This window comes from Oncorhynchus kisutch, linkage group LG28 (genome assembly GCF_002021735.2).
Source record: "Oncorhynchus kisutch isolate 150728-3 linkage group LG28, Okis_V2, whole genome shotgun sequence".
Lineage (NCBI taxonomy): Eukaryota > Metazoa > Chordata > Actinopteri > Salmoniformes > Salmonidae > Oncorhynchus > Oncorhynchus kisutch.
In genome coordinates this window covers 16,021,109-16,042,910 of record NC_034201.2, presented here as the reverse complement: position 1 = coordinate 16,042,910, position 21,802 = coordinate 16,021,109, and the positions used below count along the sequence as shown (strand labels likewise).

The window sequence follows — 21,802 nt, the reverse complement described above, 5'->3', positions numbered from 1 at the left end:
TCCCAGTTGAGCATCATTTATTTATGGTGTTAAAAAGGAAACGGCACGTTAGTTGTGCCGGGCTTAACGGTATTGATGGCTGTTGATGGCAAAATCTGTAGCATGAAGACAACTGTGTTAGCAGTGGGCTTATGTGACCATTAAGTCGGTGTATGCTAGCTAACACACTTATTTACAGCAATCATAAACCCACACATGTATAAATCAATAATGTACAGCAAACTTGTACACACTGTAAAATAGAAAACAGTATTCAGAACGTGACCTACACCTTGCATCACATTTTCATACTGGGAAGACCTGACGTTCGCGATCTCCCCCTCTCTGCAAGCGGGGCCAATCACAACACGCCTTATTGTCATCAGAATTGAACCAACCAATAAGAATGCTTGAACATTAAATCCCCCTTTCTTTAGAGGCAAGTGGAAACAACCAACCGTTACATTTGTTTGAAACCTATCACTAAATGGACGTAATTTCAGAGAGACAAATAATCACATTTATTTGCAAAACGAACAAACAATATGACATCTGTTCTCTGGTCAAAAGTAGTGCCATTCGGGACAAGGCCTAACTCTAACCAATCACTATAGCATGAGACTGGATTTATAATGGGTTGAATTGGTTAAATATACAGGATACGATACTTATAGCGTTTCGCAACAAAACGCATTTTAATACACACCTATGATTCTATTAATTTAAAATCTGAGAACAGTAATATTTTACAAACACAAAAAGGTACCTATAAGCATTCGTTTCTCGTGAAAAATGTGTATATATAGCATTTTGAAAAAAACTCTTCAACCACAACCCTAATGTTGGTTTATGCTACTTTTATCTGACTTTTTATTCAGCTTTTCTCTTTGATCATGAAAGGTGCTGGAGCTTGGCTCTCCCTTTAACCCAAGGTGCTGGAGTTGGCTCTCCCTTTAACCCAAGGTGCAGGAGCATGGCTCTCCCTTTAACCCAAGGTGCAGGAGTTGCCTCGCCCTTTAACCCAAGGTGCAGGAGCATGGCTCTCCCTTTAACCCAAGGTGCAGGAGCTTGGCTCTCCCTTTAACCCAAGGTGCAGGAGCATGGCTCTCCCTTTAACGCAAGGTGCAGGAGCTTGGCTCTCCCTTTAACCCAAGGTGTCGGAGCTTGGCTCTCCCTTTAACCCAAGGTGCTGGAGCTTGGCTCTTTCTTTAACCCAAGGTGCTGGAGCTTGGCTCTCCCTTTAACCCAAGGTGCAGGAGCCAGGTAGCTCTGGCTCAATTTAACCACTGAAGATGATTCATCCTGTGTAGGATCTGACTCCGGAACAGGGGTGTGTAAAATGTGTGTCAGCCACAGTCATACCAATGGGAAGTGATAGAGAAAGTGTAATTCATTTGGTCTAATTATTTATTCATTTAAGATCATACAGGCTTTGCAAAGGAATGGCAGTGCTTCAGTTCAATAATTATCTAGCACACAAACGTCACATGTAAGATCATAGTCCAGATATATGCATCTACTAAAACCAATCACACAAACAACTTTAAAAATGGAGATACTCACGTTTGTGCTTTACTTCGGTCCATCAATGACAATCTGGTTTGAGTGGATTTAGATATGGCCTCAACGCTTTCATAATCATTGCACAATACCTCACATGTAAAACATATTTGTTTTCCCCCTAACCTGACGTTTACGAGTCGTCCAGATCCAATGCACACTGTCTTCATTCATTCATTCATTCATACATACATACATACAAACGACTGTTGGGCTTGCCTCCAACTCCTAAACACATGACCAAAAGTATGTGGACACCTGCTCGTCAAACATCTCATTCCAAAATCATGGGCATTCATATGGAGTTGGTCCCCCCTTTGCTGCTATAATAGCCTCCACTCTTCAGGGAATGCTTTCCATTGATGTTGGGACATTGCTGTGGGGACTTGCTTCCATTCAGCCACAAGAGCATTAGTGAGGTCGGGCACTGATGTTGGGCGATTAGGCCTGGCTCACAGTTGGCGTTCCAAAACATCCCAAAGTTGTTCGATGAGGTTGAGGTCAGGGCTCTGTGCAAGTCAGTCAAGTTCTTCCACTGCGATCTCAACAAAACATTTCTGTATGGACCTCGCTTGGTGCCATTGTCATGTTGAAACAACTTTACAGTTGGTTCTATGCATTGGGGCAGTTAGCATTCTCCTGGCATCTGCCAAACCCAGATTCGTTTGTCGGACTGCCAGATGGTGAAGCGTGGTTCATCACTCCAGAGAATGCGTTTCCACTGCTCCAGAGTCCAACAGCAGCGAGCTTTACACCACTCCAGCCGACGCCTGGCATTGTGATCTTAGGCTTGTGTGGCTGCACGGCTATGGAAATCCACTTCATGAAGCTCCCGACAAACAGTTTTTGTGCTGACGTTGCTTCCAGAGGCAGTTTGGAACTAGGTAGTGAGTGTTGCAACCCGAGGACAGATTATTTTTACGCACTTCAACACTCGGTGGTCCCATTCTGTGAGCTTGTGTGGCCTAAAACTGCGCGGCTGAGCAGTTGTTGCCACTTCACAATAACAGCCCTTACAAATGACCGGGGCAGCTGTAGCAGGGCAGAAATATGATGAACTGACTTGTTGGAAAGGTGGCATCCTATGATGGTGTCACGTTGAAAGTCACTGAGCTCTTCAGTAAGGCCATTCTCTTGCTAATGTTTGTCTATGGAGATTGCATGGCGGTGTGCTCGACTTTATACACCTGTGTCTGAAATAGCTGAATCCACTCATTTGAGGGGGTCCACATACTTTGTGTGTGTATATATATATATATATATATGTGTATTAACGTTGTCAAAATTGTACTCACACAGTACTGTAGGTGTACACTGTGACTACCATAGAAGTTCCCTGCTTTTTACAGTCTCATAAAACATTGTACACCAATGTCACAAATGTTATTTCCTTTTGATATATTCACAACATTTTTCAACACAACCAATAAATAGGCTAAACCTTTATAGAGATCGAACACAAATATGGTGTTGTGTTCTCCTTACACCATGTCAGTCCCATCACTGTCTACAAGCTTTGACCTGACTTTCACCAGCTTTATATCAATAGAGTGAACAGTGAGAGGTGTATGAGCTATGCGCAGGTGCTTCTACACCTGCATTGCTTGCTGTTTGGGGTTTTAGGCTGGGTTTCTGTACAGCACTTTGAGATATCAGCTGATGTACGAAGGGCTATATAAATACATTTGATTTGATTTGATTTGCTGTGGCTGTTGCTTCTGAATAAAGACATTGAAAACAAACATCCTGATGTGTGTCCATGGGTCTCTCTGCTGATGTCACTTGTAGTCCCTGGCGATGCACAGCGGAGCTGTAGTCAAGAGAGAGACAGGCCTGGAGAAGAGTAGCTCAATGACTGGACCCAGATACTCACATCACAGTTCCTGATCAAGACGCTAACCCAGCCTTAAGTTCCACACAGGGTCTCTCCAGCAATTTTCCAGGAGCAGGGGTCAAAAGTCACAGGGCAGTCCTCTAAAAGCCTGAGTGTGCAGAGACGGGTAAAGGAAAGATGTTAAATCTCTCTCTGCCCAGTGTACAAGTTCAGCCCAGTTCGCTAAATACCAATAATTTAACTGATCTAGGGCCGACTAAAGAAGGAGCCAGAGATCAAGATAACCAGAAGAAGAAAAGACTTGACCATCCTCCCTCTCCTACTGGCTTTCATAAATTTTGCCATTACTCTCCTGAAGTTGTCAGTAATAGGCTACACGAGGAGTCCGCAAACCTTCTCATGTGGAATGCCAATTTATTTGACCAATTCTACCGGCAGTTCATATGCACATTTTCGTAAAACAGTTTAATTTAATTTATAATAACTTTTTCATATCTCAAAATCATTGTCATGTGGTTAATCAAAATTCTATCCAAATCTAAATGAAAATTATAAACCTAAAAAGTTACTTCTACTGCCATCGCCAAATATTTAGAAAATAGCCTATAAAGCTAAGAAATAAAAATAATAATAATAATATAATATAATATAATATTTAGCAAGGAAGAAGAAGTAATCGGTATAACTATTTTATGATCAGAGAATTACATTTTTCCCTTTCACTCTGAGTGGTTATCGAAAGGGTGAGCACTGGAAATATTTTCAAATACATTGAGGAACTATTGTCATTCTCAATGGATAGAAAAATGGACTTTGTTGGGAGAATGTCAAGAGTGTGCAAAGCTGTCATCAATGTAAAGGGTGGCTACTTAGAAGAATCTCAAATATATTTAGGATTGTTTAACATTTTTTGATTACTACATGATTCCATGTTATTTCATAGTTTTGAGGTCTTCACTATTAATCTACAATGTAGAAAATAGTACAAATACAGAATAACCCTAGAATGAGTAGGTGTGTCCCAACTTTTGACTGGTGCTGTATGTAATGGGGAATTGATAGACACTAACAATCAAACGCAAAAACAAACAAAAAATCACAATGAAGTTATGAAAGAATGAATATGCACAAATTGGATTTCTGGAGAGAGAAATGCATTGTGCAGCCACACTCCCCTTCTTTGACTGTGCCATCCCCGTGGTCGGCGCAATGGATTAGTTCACTGAGATGGCCGCGAATAAGACCAGTGTCTCGCGTGCCATCAAAAAAATATATATAATTATCACACACACACGAACGTTCAAAAGTTTGGGGTCACTTAGAAATGTTCTTGTTTTTGAAAGAAAAGCAGATTTTTTTGTCCATTAAAATGACATCAAATTGATCAGAAATATAGTGTAGACATTGTTAATGTTGTCAATGACTTGTAGCTGTAAACTGCTAATTTTTAATGGCATATCTACATAGGCGTACAGAGGCCCATTATCAGCAACCATCCCTCCTGTGTTCCAATGGCAAGTTGTGTTAGCTAATCCAAGTTGATCATTTTAAAAGGCTAATTGATCATTAGAAAACCCTTTTGCAAATATGTAAGCACAACTGAAAACTGTTTAAAGAAGATTGAAGAAGCAATAAAACTGGCCTGCTTTAGACTAGTTAAGTATCTGGAGCATTAGCATTTGTGGGTTCGATTACAGGCTCAAAATGGCCAGAAACAAAGAACTTTCTTCTGAAACTCGTCAGTCTATTCTTGTTCTGTGAAATGATGGCTATTCCATGCGAGAAATTGCCCAAAAACTGAAGATCTCATACAACGCTGTGTACTACTCCCTTCAGAGGACAGCGCAGAACCAGAATAGAAAGAGGAGTGAGAGGCCCCGGTGCACAACTGAGCAAGAGGACAAGTACATTAGAATGTCTAGTTTGAGAAACAGATGCCTCACAAGTCCTCAGCAGATAGCTTCATTAACTTCTCTAGGGTAGGGGGCAGCATTTGGAATTTTAGATGAAAAGCATGCCCAAACTGCCTTCTACTCAGGCCCAGAAGATAGGATATGCATATAATGAGTATATTTGGCTAGAAAACACTAAAGTTTCCAAAACTGTTCAAATAATGTCTGTGAGTATAACAGAACTGATTTGGCAGGTGAAAACCTGAGAAAAATCCATTCAGGAAGTAGGATTTTTTGTTGTTGTAGTTTTCTAAAGAAAATGTTGGTCGACCAACAGCCTATCGACCAGTCGAATAATTGGGGACAGCCCTAAAATTATCCCACTAATAGATTATCAATTGAAGAAATACAAAACACTTGTAAGGAGCCATACTTATCAGTGTAGGTTTAATACAAGCTACTTACCTGGAGACATGGGATTTGTGTGTCATAGAGCTGGGTTAGCATTAGCCTTTAACAGTTGCACTGATCCCTGCCCTGTTCTGAGCCAGCCTGTGGCGACTGGCGAAGCTGCCTCACCGTCGTGTCACCATACTGGATCCCTGAGCCCATCCGCTCTGGGTCTAACTCACCTACAGAGGAGACACATCGACGTACTAAACATGAGAAAACTCATCCAAAGATACACAGTTAGCTCTTCAGCTAATGTGGATGCCTATATATCACTAGTGCACTACATTGCTCTGCGTTATTACCGGACTCTATCTTGTTGATGATGGTGCGACCACATTTGAGGAAGGCCTCCTCCACGTTTTCTCCGGTGAGGGCGCTCGTCTCCAGGAACATCACTTCTGTTTTTATAACAACATGGACTAATTAAGTAATCAATCTCCTTTATCTATAGTCACAACCATCACTCAGTATGCAGGGTCATTAAGCCACATTACCATTCTCCTGGGCAAAACGGGATGCCTCAAGGAAAGTGACCTCTCTGTCAGCTTCCAGGTCCTTCTTGTTCCCACAGAGGATAATGACGATGTTTGGACTGGCCAGTGTCCGAGCGTCTGTCAACCAGTTGGTCAGGGAATTGTACGTTTCCCGACTTGAATACCAGGAGACACAGAAGTATATTCAAGTAAAATATTAAATGGGTCCACTGTCATCAAATATGGGGTTAATTTGGGATTAGTGTAAATCAGGGTCTTACCTGGTGATGTCATAAACCAGGAGAGCCCCTGCTGCCCCTCTGTAATAACTGCGAGTCACTGATCTGAGGTCAGGGGGAAACAAGAGTGTCAGACAGAGGAGCCGTCTCTTTCCAACATCATGATGTAGAACATAATGTAGCATCCACTAATACTTACGTCAAAGGGAAAGGTCGGAAACAACAACTCCATTACGCTGATCCTCAACACAGGGGCCCCACAAGGGTGCATGCTTAGCCCCCTCCTGTACTCCTTGTTCTCCCATGACTTGCGTGGCCACGCAGGCTTCCAACTCAATCGTCAAGTTTGCAGTCGACACAACAGTAGTAGGCCTGATTACCAATAATGACAAGAAAGGGAGGAGGTGAGGGCCCTGGTGGAGTGGTGCAAGGAAAATAACCTCTCCCTCAATGCCAACAAAGTAATGGAGCTGATTGTGGACTTCAGGAGACAGCAGAGGGAGCACGCCCCCATCCACAGAGCCGCAGCGGAGAAGGTGGGAAGCTTCAAGTTCCTCGGCGTACACATCACTGACAATCTGAAATGGTCCACCCACACTGACAGTGTGGTGAAGGCGCCGCAACAGTGTATCTTCAACCTCAGGAGGAAGAATACATTTGGCTCTTAAGACCCTCAAACTTTTACAGATGCACCATTGAGAGCATCCTGTCGGGCTATTTCACCACTCGGTACAGCAACTGCACTGCCCGCAACCGCAGGGATCTCCAGAGGGTGGTGCGGTCTGCCAAACGCATCACAGGGGGCACACTACCTGCCCCCCAGGACACCTACAATACCCGAAGTCACAGGAAGGCCAAAAAGATAATCAAAGACTACAACCACCCGAGCCACGGCCTGTTCACCCCACTATCATCCAGAAGGCGAGGTCAGTACAGGTGCATCAAAGCTGGAAGCGAGAGACTGAAAAACCTGATGGTTACTCTGACAGAGCTCCTCTGTGGAGATGGGATAACCTTACAGAAGGACAACCATCCCTGCAGCACTCCACCAATCAGGCCTTTATGGTAGAGTGGCCAGACGGAAGTCACTCCTCAGTAAAAGGCACATGACAGCTCTTTGGCCTGAATGCCAAGCGTCACATCTGGAGGAAACCTGGCACCATCCCTGCCTTGAAGTGGTGGCAGCATCATGCTGTGGGGTTGTTTTTCAGCGGCAGGGACTGGGAGACTAGTCAGGATTGAGGCAAAGATGAACCGAGCAAAGAGAGATCCTGATGAAAAACTGCCCCAGAGCGCTCGGGACCTCCAGACTGGGGTGAAGGTTCACATTCCAACAGGCCAACAACCCTAAGCACACAGCCAAGACAACGTAGGAGTGACTTTGGGATGTCCTTGAGTGGCCCGGCCAGAGCCCGGATTGGAACCAGATCAAACATCTCTGAATAGACCTTAATAGCTGTGCAGCAACGCTCCCCATCCAACCTGACAGAGCTTGAGAGGATCTGCAGAGAAGAATGGGAGAAACTCCCCAAATACAGGTGAACCAAGCTAGTAGCGTCATACCCAAGAAGACTCGAGGCTGTAATCGCTGCCAAAGGTGGTTCAACAAAGTACTGAGTAAAGGGTCTGAATACTTAAGTAAATGTGATATTTCCATTTTAATTTTTTTATAAATTAGCAAACATTTCTGGGGTATTGTGTGCAGATTGATGAGGGTAAAAAAAACTATTTAATCAATTTTAGAATAAGGCTGTAACGTAACAAAATGTGGAAAAAGTCAAGGGATCGGAATAATTTCCAAAAGCACTGTATATATATTCATTATACTCCGGAATTCGACATTGCTCGTCCTAATATAGAAATTAAATCCCTTTTACTTTTAGATGTGTGAATTAAAGCAGGAAGCACCAGTGACTCAATTAATTTTAAAAAGTGGTCAGATGAAGCAGATGCTAAGCTACAGGCCTGATTTGCTAGCACAGATTGGAATATGTTCCGGGATTCCTTCGATTGCATTGAGGAGTACACCAGATTAGTCATTGGCTTCATCAATAAGTGCATCGATGACGTTGTCCCCACAGTGACCGTACGTACATACCCCAACCAGAAACCATGGATTACAGGCAACATCCGCACTGAGCTAAAGGCTAGAGCTGCCGCTTTCAAGGAGCAGGACTCTAACCCGGAAGCTTATAAGAAATCCCGCTATGCCGTCCTACGAACCATCAAACAGGCAAATTGTCAATACAGGACTAAGAGCTCCAACGCTCGTCGGATGTGGCAGGGCTTGCAAACCATTACAGACTACAAAGGGAAGCATAGCTGAGAACTGCCCAGTGACACGAGCCTACCAGAAGAGCTAAACTACTTCTATGCTTGCTTCGAGGCAAATAACACTGAAACATCCATGAGAGCACCAGCTGTTCCGGAAGACTGTGTGATCACGCTCTCCGTAGCCGATGTGAGTAAGACCTTTAAACAGGTCAACACAAGGCCGCAGGGCCAGACAGATTACCAGGACGTGTACTGCGAGCATTCGCTGACCAACTGGCAGGTGTCTTCAATGACATTTTCAACCTCTTCTTGTCCGAGTCTGTTTTAAATTACTACTGACCCGTAGCACTTCCGTAGCCATGAAGTGCTTTGAAAGGCTGGTCATGGCTCACATGAACACCATTATCCCAGAAACCTTAGACCCACTCCAACTTGCATACTGTCCTAACAGATCCACAGATGATGCAATTTATATTGCACTCCACACTGCCCTTTCCCACCTGGACAAAAAGTACACCTATGTGAGAATGCTATTCATTGACTACAGCTCAGCATTCAACACCATAGTTCCCTCAAAGCTCATCAATAAGCTAAGGACCCTGTGACTAAACACCTCCCTCTGCAACTGGATCCTGGACTTTGACATGCCGCCCCCAGGTGGCCACATTGATCCTCAACACAGGGGCCCGACAAACTAACATGGTCCTAGCTCACCAAGACAGTAGTGAAGAGGGCACGACAAAACCATTTCCCCTCAGGAGACTGAAAAGATTTGGCATGGGTCCTCAGATCCTCAAAAGGTTCTACAGCTACACCATCGAGAGCATCCTGAATGATTGCGTCACCGCCTGGTATGGCAACTGCTCGGCCTCCGACCGCAAGCCACTACAGAGGGTAGTACATCACTGGGGCAAAGCCTCCTGCCATCCAGGACCTCTATACCAGGCTGTATTATTTTTTTGGGTTAGGGGCTCGTAAGTAAGCATGTCACTAAGGTTGTATTCGGCGCATGTGACTAATAACATTTGATTTGATCAAATGAACATCCTGCTGAGATATCAGACAACAAGCATCCTGTTAATTAGAGCTACCTACCGGAATCGCTCCTGTCCAGCTGTGTCCCAGATCTGCAGCTTGACCGTCTTGCCAGCGACCATTACCACCCGGGAGCCAAACTCCACCCCGATGGTGTGGCTGGAGTCCTGCTTGACTACATGGGACAGAACAGACAACACAAAACAAAACAGACTCTGTCGCACATGGTGGTAGAGAAGCTTTGCTGGCATATTTAATGTTGTCTCATAGAGCCTAATGTAAATGTAGAGTAAACATATCCAAAAACTTGGTAGTGATACCAGTGAATATACCAATCAGTACCCTACTATAACATCACAGTACCCTACTATAACATCACAGTACCATAATATAACATTACAGTACCATAATAACACATTACAGTACCATAATATAACATTACAGTACTATAATATAACATTACAGTACTATAACATTCCAGTACCATAATAACACATTACAGTACCATAATATAACATTACAGTAATATAACATTACAGTACCATAACATTCCAGTACCATAATAACACATTCCAGTACCATAACATTACAGTACCCTACTATAACATTCCAGTACCATAATAACACATTCCAGTACCATAATATAACATTACAGTAATATAACATTACAGTACCATAATATAACATTACAGTAATATAACATTACAGTACCATAACATTCCAGTACCATAATAACACATTCCAGTACCATAACATTCCAGTACCATAATAACACATTACAGTACCATAATAACACATTACAGTACCATAATAACACATTACAGTACCATAATAACACATTACAGTACAATAATAACACATTACAGTACCCTAATATAACATTACAGTACCATAATATAACATTACAGTAATATAACATTACAGTACCATAATTACACATTACAGTACCATAATAACACATTACAGTACCCTACTATAACATTACAGTACCATAATATAACATTACAGTACCATAATAAAACATCACAGTACCCTAATAACACATTACAGTACCCTACTATAACATTACAGTACCATAATAACAAATTACAGTACCCTACTATCACATTACAGTACCATAATAACAAATTACAGTACCCTACTATAACAATACAGTACCATAATATAACATTACAGTACCCTACTATAACATTACAGTACCATAATATAACATTACAGTACCATAATATAACATTACAGTACCATAACATTACAGTACCCTACTATAACATCACAGTACCCTACTATAACATCACAGTACCATAATATAACATTACAGTACCATAATATAACATTACAGTACCCTACTATAACATTACAGTACCATAATAACAAATTACAGTACCCTACTATAACAATACAGTACCATAATATAACATTACAGTACCCTACTATAACATTACAGTACCATAATATAACATTACAGTACCATAATCAAACATTACAGTACCATAACATTACAGTACCCTACTATAACATCACAGTACCCTACTATAACATCACAGTACCATAATATAACATTACAGTACCATAGTTTAACATTACAGTACCCTACTATAACATTACAGTACCCTACTATAACATTACAGTACCCTATACTATAACATTACAGTACCATTACATTATAATAACATTACAGTACCCTACTATAACAATACCATACCATTACATTATAATAACATTACAGTACCCTACTATAACATTACAGTATCATAACATTACAGTACCCTACTATAACATTATGGTACCCTACTATAACATTACAGTACCCTACTATAACATTACCATAACATTACAGTCCCCTACTATAACATTACAGTCCCCTACTATAACATTACAGTGCCCTACTATAACATTACCACAACATTACAGTACCCTACTATAACATTACCACAACATTACAGTGCCATAATATAACATTACAGCGTCATAATATAACATTACAGTGCCATCTCCATGAGGCCAGTGATCTTTAAGACGTGCATATACTGTTTCTGAAAGTTATCCATTTAATAACAATTTCACTTACACTTGTTTTCTATAAATTGATGGAGAAGACAGGATTTCCCTGATCCCGCACTTCCAATCACCAAGAATTTAAAAAGGAAATCTGGAAAAGAACGAAGGAGAAGAAATTATGATAACACATTTACTACATCACACGACTACAACAGACTGACCACATGGAAGCAGCCAAGAGCAGAGACGTTGAAAGCCGCGATGTCTTTTTCTCACAAATCAAACAGAAGCAGTGGTTACGGTTACTGACGACGAGTGTTACAGATCTAGAGAACTGGCTAACTATCTTATAGACTGACAAGTAATGTAAGTAATGTTTACTAAGTTGCTAGCTATAGGCGGCTGTCTAGCCTACAAGCTTCATCTTGTTTCTTATCCCAGACGAAAGAACAACCCGCATAGCATATAGTGACGCCAAATATTGCTTTGCTTACCATATGTTTCTGTCATTTCCATTGATGGATTCAAGGCCTTCGAGTGCTGAAATGTCAATAAATAACTTATTGGCGTTTCAAAAATTGCCACAAATCCCGTTTAATCAGAAGGATTCATCCACATAAATTGTTTTGCCATCCAAGACAGACGTACGTGATGACGACAATTGCGACGTTCTAGCTACGTAAAATTATTTGTAGAAGACGGGGACGCTTCATGGACTGTAGGCTTTGTCGCTTGTAGCATGTTGGATCAATATTTTACTCTCAGTGAGATGATAACATGAATGTTATGTTTCTGATAATTATTTAGGCATATATAATTGTAAAAATATTTAATTTGATGAATAATCAGTGCAATGTGTGTATGTCTGAAAGTGACATACTGAGATGTCAAAAAATATTAATTGACGGGAGCAGTTTCGAAAGGTTCAAACATGTACTCAACATTTATTCAACAATTTAAGCAAAAATCAAGAAAAAGGGAACAATGCAGTTTAATGACACTTTTGAGTAAGCTCCAATCATTGAATATGCACCCATTCACCCATTCTTACGCTTTGAGTGCACTTCCAAAGTAAATTATAAGGCATGTGGTCAGATGGCCAGTGTTCACCCTGTGTGGTCTTAAGATGGCAAGTGTTCTGTGGTATATACCCCCCCCCCCCCCCCCCCCAAGGTGAACTAGTTGTCTTTTAGATTTGACTGAAAATTCCCTCCCATATAAACATTGCATTTGTCTGTAAACATCTTTAGTGTACCAACACCAAACACTGGATTTGAAATCTTGTTCCCATTCACAGACACCACAATGCGGAAATGGAAATATAAAACACCAGTAGCCTTCCAAAGAACACTCACACTCCCATGATGTTCTTGTACCCCCTCCCGTCACACCCCCGTGAGGTCCTTGTACCCCCTCCCATCACACACCCATGAGGTCCTTGTACCCCTCCCCCCTTGTCAGAGTTTCCCAGACCCTAATCCCAGGTGGTCTGATAAGACGTATGAATGACCCCCCTCTTTTCCCATAGATCCCCCTTTCTCTTTCTTATCACTTTGACTTTTGTTTGTGTTTTGGGGCCAGGGCTGGCACCGGGGTCAGGGTAGTGGTTGGAGCAGGTTTAGGCCCAGTAGAGGATCTCAGTGTACTGCACAACCTCTTAAACCTGCAAAGACAAAAATGAGAGTGTCAAAAGAGGGAAATCAGTTACTTTATACTGCATCTTAAATGACGAAATATGTATAATGTGTTGAGCATAGTTGCTGGGTTATTGTGACCTGAATGTTTTAAAGAACATAATATTAAATGTCCCTGTAGGGTTTAGTAAGGAAATTAGCCATATGAAAAATGAAAACAGTCATATCAGTCATTTTAACAGGCTTGTTCAGCACTTACAAGCTTTTGATTTTCCTCAGGAGGCCGTTGACCACTTTGCCAATCCTCTTCATCCGACCCTGTCACCGAAACACAAGTGCATATTAAACACAGTCCTTTGGTTGCTGCTGTGATGTGGATAACATTATAATTATCTACAAGCAGAGTCTGTGAACAGCAGGAGCTCTCTGCCTCACCTGCATTTGTTTGTAGAATAGAGGAAGAGAGAAAACACAGATGACACCTGCAAAAGAGACAGTGAAGGAAATCAGATCAACAAACTATGTTACAGACATTATTTACATATAGCTTTATGACAGATCAGAGGTGATGGCGGAAAGTGAAGTATGAATGAAACAGAGAGAGCAATGTAGTATGTTATGGTATTAGAGCATAATCATGTATGAGGGTAGTGCTGTAGGACGGTGTGGTGTAAGACACTAAGATAGAGAGGTGGATCAGAATGGTCTCACCAACTATCACCAGGGTCAGTCCGTTGGTCGTGATGCCCACATAGACCAACACGCACAGCAGCAACACAAACTGACAACAGAAAAACATGTGTTTAGATTGTCATTGTTTGGAATAGGTAGAGATAGCATGTGAGTTTACGAAGCAATGTATGTTTTGTTGATGTATTGTATATATTGCATCTGTCCACTTGCTGATGTAAGCCCTCAGGAGGACCAGTTATGTTGTCTGACTCAAGTGCTGGTGATTGTGTGACTTCAACCTCTAGCTTCTTCCCCAATCCCTCCACATATTTTATAGTACATAATTACAGTAATACACAGAGTTTTTTTGCGTTTTCAGAGGGACATTGACAGTGGCCCCTGACCTTGATGGAATCCATGATGCTGCCGATGAAGAGCAGGCGTTTGATCTCTGTGATGGCGAAGGCAATCATCAGCACCACTTCCTCAACCACCAACACCGTCTCCTCATCTGTCAGAGAGCTGTCGTCTCCTATATAAGACCTGGTACCACACACACACACACACACACACACACACACACACACACACACACACACACACACACACACACACACACACACACACACACATCCCTAGTTTAAGAAGCATTTTCTACCAACAGATGCACAGAGCCATACACAGATGGCTGTTTGTGTGTGTGTGTGTGTGTGTGTGTGTGTGTGTGTGTGTGTGTGTGTGTGTGTGTGTGTGTGTGTGTGTGTGTGTGTGTGTGTGTGTGTGTGCGCTTGAGTGCGTGCATGTGTCTGTGCGTGTACACATATGGCTGTTAGGGTGATATGATATGTCTCTCTATATATAAACTAGAGCATGGTAACTGCTGTAAACTGTACTCACTGGAAGGGGTGCACTCCTTCAGGGTTCTTACGTATCAGCTCTAGGAGTTTGTAGTAGAGGCGTAGGGGGAAGGTGAGACACATGATGGCCATACACAGGTAGGACAGCACGGTGATGGCACTGAGCTGGAACAGGCTGGCCAGGCCTATCACCAGCCCTGTGAACACCAGCCCTGTCTTCCCCACGTCCCGCCAGTAGATCAGATCCACTACTGCAGAGAGACAGAGAGAGGATGGAGTTTGTATAGATCATTCATTCATTCATCCATTAATTAATTAATTAATTAATTAATTAGTAAGTGGTGGAGGACAACAAGTGGATGGAAGGGAGAGATAGATGAGTCGTACAGATGAATAAGTGTGGATGTCAGGGCTGGTACTCAGACTGATCTGGCTGAGCGATTTACAGATGTTGGAGCTTAATTTGAGCTAGTTTGCAACAGCAGGAAAATAATCTTGCAGCAACAGGAAATGTTAATTATTATGTGGATTATACTTAATGAACATTTTTTGTAGGGGTTGAGGCATTTTTCGTTAGGGTAAATCAAGTCTGATATTTTAAAGTGGAAATTATAAACTTTAGAAGCCTTTTTAAACTTTGAATACACTACACGTTTGTATTTCCTGCTGTGCAGATAAATTCTCAGCAACTAAAGAGTGCTCAAATTAAGATCATACAATTGTATGGAGAGCAATTGAGCTCATCTGATGTCTGGAAGGAAAAGTGACAGAGAAGTTCAAACCACTCTTAATATAGAAGTATGTACAGAGATAGATGGAAAGAGAAGTGGTCTATCTTAGATATTTAATGTTTGTTTTCAGCTGGGCTGTCTTAATTTGTTAGATATCTATTCCAGATTGGTGGTGATCTACAAATGTAGGATCTTAATTTGACCACCCTGTTGCAGATGAACTTTTCCGCAATGCAGGAAATTTCAAACTTGTAGTTTATTTGAGGTTTAAAAAGGCTTCTGAAGTTTGTAATTTCCACTTAGAAATTTCAGACTTGATTTTCCCTCACAGAAAATGTATCAACACCTACAAAAATGTCCATTAATTATAATCCACATAATAATTCACGTTTCCTAATACTGCAGGATTCTTTTCCGGCTGTAGCAAACTGGTTCAAATTAAGATCCTACATTTGTAATATTGGAACTGTGGTGAATGCTGTGGTCAAACAAGGGATAAATGCAACATGTCTTTGATAATTAAGTAACAAGTTACATCATTGGGCAGTGATACCATTGCCTCAGCCCTGACTGTTGGCAATACAAGTTTGAAATATGTCAATTACATTAGTTGAACACTGACAGTGTGGATTAAAAGAGGACAACAAGGGAGTTACAAAGGAGATATCCCCAGCACATTTTGTTAATAGCCGTCTTAATTCATTGAGTGCCTTGTATTATATTATATTATTTAGTTTGGCTCCTGGATGCTGATTGTCTGAAAGCTATGGCATATTTAAGCAATAAGGCCCGAGGGGGTGTGGTATATGGCCAATATACATAGGCTAAGGACTGTTCTTATGCACGACACAGCGCGGAGTGCCTGTATACAGCCCTTAGCCGTGGTATATTAGCCATATACCATAAATCCCGAGGTGCCCTATTGCTATTATAAACTGGTTACCAATGTAATTAGAGCAGTAAAAATAAATGTTTTGTCACCTGTGGTATACGGTCTGATATACCACAGCTTTCAGCCAATCGGCCTTCAGGACTCGAACCACCCAGTTTATAACAGACTATAAACTGGTTGGTTCGAGCCCTGAATGCTGATTAGTTGAAGACCGTAACATATTGGCCATGTACCAGACCTACTCGGGTCTTATTGCTTAAATATACCATTGGTATAACGCAAAACGCTTGTTTACTGTTCTAATTATGTTGGTAACCTGTTTATTTGAACAAATAAAACTCAATGAGATCAAATAGAATAGTAATTTAGCAATAATATAATTAAGCAATACAGTGCTTTGTGGTATACAGTACAACCAATAAAGTACGACTATGGGCTGTATCCAAGTATTCCGCATTGCGTCGTGCGTAAGAACAGCCCTTAGCCGTAGTATACTGGCCATACTCCATACCCCCTCGGGCCTTATTGCTTAATTATATTCTGTTCTATTTGATGTCACTGAGTTTTTATTTTATCATATATTTCTCTATCCTCATGATTCCTGCTTACAAGCAGAAACTCAAACAGGACGTACCAGTGATGCACACAATAAGCTACAGGACTATTTTGCTGGCGTAGACTGAAATATGTTCCGTGATTCATCCGAAGGCATTCAGGAGTTTACCACATCAGCCACCGGCTTCATTAATAAGTGCATCAACAAAGTCGTCCCCACAGTGACAGTGCATACCATATCCAATCAGAACCCATAGATTCCAGGCAACATCTGTACTGAGCTAAAGGCTAGAATTGCCACTTTAAAGGGCTAGGACACTGATCTGGACGCTTATAAGAAATCCCGCTTCACCCTCCAACGAACCATCAAACAGGCAAAGCATCAATACAGTACTAAGATCAAATCTTACTACACCAGCTGATGCTTGTCGGATGTGGCAGGGCTTGTAAACTATTATGAATTGCCAATGGAAACACAGTCGCTAGCTTCCCAGTGATGCTAGCCTATCAGACAAGCTAAATGCCTTCTACACTTGCTTCAAGGCAAGCAACACTGAACCATGCATGAGATCACCAGCTGTTCTGGATGACTGTGTGATCTCTGTAGCCGATGTGAGTAAGTCCTGTAAATAGGTTAACATTCACAAGACCGCAGGGCCAGATAGGTTACCAGGACGGGTACTCAGAGCATGCGTACCCAGCTGGCAAGTGTCTTCACTAACATTTTCAACCTCTCCCTGAACCAGTCTGTAATACCTACATGTTTCAAGCAGACCACCATAGTCTCTGTGCCCAAGAACGCCTAGCGTAGCACTCACATCTGTAGCCATGAAATTATTTGAAAGGCCGGTCATGGCTCACATCAACACTATCATCCCAAACACCCTGAAGCCACTCCAATTCGCAAACCACCCCAACACATCCACAGATAATGCAATATCTATTGCACTCCACACTGCCCTTTCCCACCTGGACAAGAGGAACACCTATGTGAGAATGCTGTTCATTGACTACAGCTCAGCGTTCAACACCATAATGCCCTCCAAGCTCATCACTAAGGTAAGGACCCTGGGACTAAACACCTCCCTCTGCAATTGGATCTTGGAGTTCCTGATGGCCCTCCCCCAGGTGGTGAGGGTAGGCAACAACACATCCGCCACGCTGACATGGGGGGCCCCTCAGGGGTGCGTTCTTAGTCCCATCCTGTACTCCCTGTTCACCCACAACTATGTGGCTGTGCACGACTCCAACACCATCATTATGTTTGCTAAGGACACAACGGTGGTAGGCCTGATCACCGACAACGATCAGACAGCCCCTCCCTCAACGTCAGCAAGACAAAGATCCCTTGACTTTTCCCACATTTTCATACGTTTTAGCCTTATTCTAAAATGTATGAAAGAAAACAATCCTCGGTAATCTACTAATTGATCTATATAAATATTCAAACCCTTTGTTATGAAACTCAAAATTGAGCTCAGGTGCATCCTGTTTCCATTGATCATCCTTGAGATGTTTCTACAACTTAATTGGAGTCTGTCTATTTAAGTTTCAACAGTTGACGGTCGAAGGAATTGTCCGTAGAACTCAGAGACAGGATTGTGCCAAGCTTGTAGAGTCATACCAAAGAAGACTTGTGGCAGGATTGTGTCGTGGCACAGATCTGGGGAAGGGTACCAAAATATTTCTGCAGCATTGAAGGTCCCCAAGAACACAGTGGCCTCCATTGTTAAATGGAAGAAGTTTGGAACCCCCAAGACTCTTCCTAGATCTGTCTGGCCTACTAAACTGAGCAATCGGGTGAGAAGGGCCTTAGTCAGGGAGGTGACCAAGAACCCGATGGTCACTCTGACAGAGCTCTAGAGTTCCTCTGCGGAGATGGGAGAACCTTCCAGAAGGACAACCATCTCTTCAGCACTCCACCAATCAGGCCTTTACGGTAGAGTGGCCAGACAGAAGCCACTCCTCAGTAAAAGGCACATGACAGCACATATGGAGTTTGCCAAAAGGCACCTAAAGACTCTCAGACCATGACAACCAAGATTCTCTGGTCTGATGAAACCAAGATTGAACTCTTTGGCCTGAATGCCAAGCATCATGTCTGGAAGTAAACCTGACCTCATCCCTAAGGTGAAGCATGGTGGTGGCAGCATCATGCTGTGGGGATGGTTTTCAGCGGCAGGGACTGGGATACAAGTCAGGATTGAGGGAAAGATGAGAGATCCTTGATGAAAACCTGCTCCAGAGCACTCAGGACCTCAGACTGGGAAGAAAGTTAATCTTCCAATAGGACAACAACCCTAAGCACACAGCGAAGACAATGCAGGAGCGGCTTCCGGACAAGTTTCTGAATGTCCTTGAGTGGCCCAGCCAGAGCCCGGACAGCGACGCTCCCCATCCAACCTGACAGAGCTTGAGAGAATTTGCAGAGAAGAATGGGAGAAACTCCCCAAATACAGGTTTGCCAAGCTTGTAGCGTCATACACAAGAAGACTTGAGGCTGTATTTGCTGCCAAAGGTGCTTCAGCAAAGTACTGAGTAAAAGGTCTGAATACTTATGTAAATGTGATATTTTTGTTTTTTATAAATGAGCAAAGATTTCTAAAAACAGTTTTTGTTTTGCCATTATGGGGTCTTGTGTGTAGATTGATGGGGGAGGGGGGGACAATTTAATACATTTTAGAATAAGGCTGTAACCTAACAAAACATTTCAAGGGGTCTGAATACTTTCTGAAGGCACTGTATGTACAAATCTACCACAATTACCTTGTACCCCCGCAAGTCGACTCGGTACAGGTATCCTGTGTATATAGCCAAGTTATCGTTACTCGTTGTGTAAATCGTTGCACTGTGTACTCCATGTACAGTGGGGCAAAAAAGTATTTAGTCAGCCACCAATTGTGCAAGTTCTCCCACTTAAAAAGATGAGAGAGGCCTGTAATTTTCATCATAGGTACACTTCAACTATGACAGACAAAATGAGAAAAAAAATACAGAAAATCACATTGTAGGATTTTTAATGAATTTATTTGCAAATTATGGTGGAAAATAAGTATTTGGTCAATAACAAAAGTTTATCTCAGTAGTTTGTTATATACCCTTTGTTGGCAATGACAGAGGTCAAACGTTTTCTGTAAGTCTTCACAAGGTTTTCACACACAGTTGCTGGTATTTTGGCCCATTCCTCCATGCAGATCTCCTCTAGAGCAGTGATGTTTTGGGGTGGTTGCTGGGCAACACGGACTTTCAACTCCCTCCAAAAATGTTCTATGGGGTTGAGATCTGGAGACTGGCTAGGCCACTCCAGGACCTTGAAATGCTTCTTGTGAAGCCCCTCCTTCATTGCCCAGGCGGTGTGTTTGGGATCATTGTCATGCTGAAAGAAACAGCCACGTGTCATCTTCAATGCCCTTGCTGATGGAAGGAGGTTTTCACTCAAAATCTCACGATACATGGCCCCATTCAGTCTTTCCTTTACACGGATCAGTCGTCCTGGTCCCTTTGCAGAAAAACAGCCCCAAAGCATGATGTTTCCACCCCCATGCTTCACATTAGGTATGGTGTTCTTTGGATGCAACTCAGCATTCTTTGTCCTCCAAATACTTTTTTGCCCCACTGTATGTGACGAATAAACAAACTTGAACTTGAACTTATGGCTTGTTTATTGTGTGTCTAATGCCTACAGTACCAGTAGCCTATATGCTTCTTGAATTAACAAACGTCAACAGGCGAGTTGAAGATATATGGTCTCCACTCCATATGCCACACGTACACAACACATAGCTTACAGATACATGTACTGTATTTATGGTTCTGTTCACAACACATGACCTCTTAGGGTAGTTAGGAGACACACACACACACACACACACGCACAAACACACACACACACATACACACACACACACACATACACAATGCATTAAGTAGATTGTGCAAACGCACAGCAGATCTGCAGTAAAGCTGAAGAGTCCTTTCGGCAGCAGCTGAAACTCTCAATGAGCCCACTAACACTAACAAGTGTAAATCTAGAGGGGAAATTATCTGATTCAAACTAACATCCAGGCTCACAGATAGAGCCGAGTTCCCTCCTACACCCCAACCCTTAACCCTAAATACCCAGCAGCTGTGCCCATAATGATTCACCAACATGGCCAAAACAGATAAAATATTTGACGAGTAATCACTCCTCAAAGACAGATCAGGAGAAAGAGGCTTGCTAAGCACCATTCTGTCAGCAACTTGTTTTGTTTTTGTTGTCTATCCCTCTCTCCATTAACTGTAGGTCTCTTTGCCTATATCAGTGACCTGATTAGAACTAATCTTCCTGCCCACCTGCCCATTAGTAGAGCCCCTGAGGTGGGCATGGGATCACAGAGGAGTCCTTCTCCCCTCTCACTGGTCCCACAGCCACCTGGTCACATCAGCCCATACACAGAGGCCACCTAAGGAAAAGTCACACATTTACACCGTCTTACCTTTGGTGGCCATTTCGGCAGCGGATCACTCTGCAAACCACCCCACTAGCTTACTCTGCTGCTCACTAATCTCCTAGACCCCCTGCACTCCTATGGCCCTCGCTAGGATCTTTTTTTGTCCTTACCATCCCTGTCAGCAGTACAGGGCCCGGCTGGCCTACTTTTATCCTGCCAATTGGATACCCCCTCTTTGAGGGCACACACGCACGCGCACACGCACACACACAGACACACACTGAGACACGA

The 21,802-nt window shown here is 42.4% G+C and overlaps 2 protein-coding genes across 3 annotated transcripts; both read right to left on the bottom strand.

Annotated features, from left to right (window-relative positions):
• On the bottom strand, window positions 1–12,402 carry LOC109872929 (ras-related protein Rab-4B-like). 2 transcript variants are annotated; one of them, XM_020464355.2, is made up of 8 exons: window positions 12,232–12,402; window positions 11,808–11,888; window positions 9,800–9,914; window positions 6,473–6,535; window positions 6,213–6,367; window positions 6,021–6,116; window positions 5,731–5,897; window positions 1–3,521 (listed from the first exon to the last, which is right to left on the bottom strand). In XM_020464355.2, the coding sequence occupies exons 1-7, from the start codon at window positions 12,251–12,253 to the stop codon at window positions 5,779–5,781; spliced, it is 651 nt and encodes a 216-aa protein (XP_020319944.1). In that variant the 5' UTR covers window positions 12,254–12,402; the 3' UTR covers window positions 1–3,521; window positions 5,731–5,778. The 2 variants fall into 2 exon arrangements, 1 of the variants encoding a protein (XP_020319944.1); XR_004205979.1 differs by lacking the exons at window positions 11,808–11,888; window positions 12,232–12,402 and adding an exon at window positions 6,630–6,802 and having other exon boundaries at window positions 9,800–9,957.
• Window positions 12,403–12,651: 249 nt separating this feature from the next.
• On the bottom strand, window positions 12,652–21,689 carry LOC109872928 (reticulon-1-A). The gene is made up of 7 exons (XM_020464354.2): window positions 21,557–21,689; window positions 14,941–15,151; window positions 14,448–14,586; window positions 14,083–14,152; window positions 13,807–13,853; window positions 13,631–13,689; window positions 12,652–13,400 (listed from the first exon to the last, which is right to left on the bottom strand). The coding sequence occupies exons 1-7, from the start codon at window positions 21,567–21,569 to the stop codon at window positions 13,286–13,288; spliced, it is 654 nt and encodes a 217-aa protein (XP_020319943.1). The 5' UTR covers window positions 21,570–21,689; the 3' UTR covers window positions 12,652–13,285.
• Between the last annotated feature and the right edge of the window lie 113 nt (window positions 21,690–21,802).